This window comes from Monopterus albus, unplaced genomic scaffold (genome assembly GCF_001952655.1).
Source record: "Monopterus albus unplaced genomic scaffold, M_albus_1.0 scaffold212.1, whole genome shotgun sequence".
NCBI classification, from domain to species: domain Eukaryota; kingdom Metazoa; phylum Chordata; class Actinopteri; order Synbranchiformes; family Synbranchidae; genus Monopterus; species Monopterus albus.
Window position 1 is genome coordinate 962,482 of NW_018128092.1, and position 712 is coordinate 963,193.

The 712-nt window shown below is 33.6% G+C and overlaps 1 protein-coding gene across 1 annotated transcript in view; it reads right to left on the reverse strand.

Annotated features, from left to right (window-relative positions):
- The window catches only part of LOC109970996 (tyrosine-protein phosphatase non-receptor type 7-like), a 35,356-nt gene that overhangs the window by 11,439 nt on the left and 23,205 nt on the right, over window positions 1–712 (reverse strand). The window contains exon 6 of the mRNA XM_020618979.1: window positions 3–66. Coding sequence (XP_020474635.1) covers window positions 3–66 — 64 coding nt within the window. The remainder of the gene's footprint in view (window positions 1–2; window positions 67–712) is intronic.

Genomic DNA, 712 nt, shown 5'->3' on the forward strand with positions numbered 1-712 from the left:
ACAGAGCAGACAGGCTCCCCCCCCAAGCTGCTCACATCCAATAGCAGAGAGAGGTTGGAGCCCCGTCTACAGAAGAACCGTTACAAAAACAGCACAATGAAGATGTGAGTTTTAACATATTGAGAAAGTAAGAACAGTTCTGGAAAACAAAAACATTTTGAAATGTTTTTTTAACAAATGAGTGGAATGTGATATGTAACCAGAGCTGCCCAGCTGGGGATTAGACTGTGGGAGCTGCAGTTATATGGTAGGTGTGCTAACCATTAGCCCGCTAATTCATTTTTTAATTAAGAAGCAGATTTTTGGAAAGAGGCCATTTTAAAAAAGTGGAGACACTTTAAAAATTTAGGATGTTTTTGGAAAGTAACAGTATTTTGGAAAAATGTGACATTTAAAAAAAAGATTTACATGTAAGAATCTAAGGAATTTTTTTTCTTAAAAATCAAGACATTTTTTGAAAATCAGAAAGTGATGGCATTACTCTTCAGAAGATGAGGAAATTTTTGCAAACCAAGGTCATATTTTTAAAAGGTGAAACAATTTTAAGAATGTAAAGATATATAAGTTCTAAATTTCCTTGAACTGTAGACAGTTTGGGTAAAAGATGAGACTTGTAGAAGCACTTCTATAAACAAAAGACATTTTGGAAAGTGAGAACAAGAAGGTGAAGACATTTTGGAAAATACTGACACTTTTGAAAAAAAAAAATGGA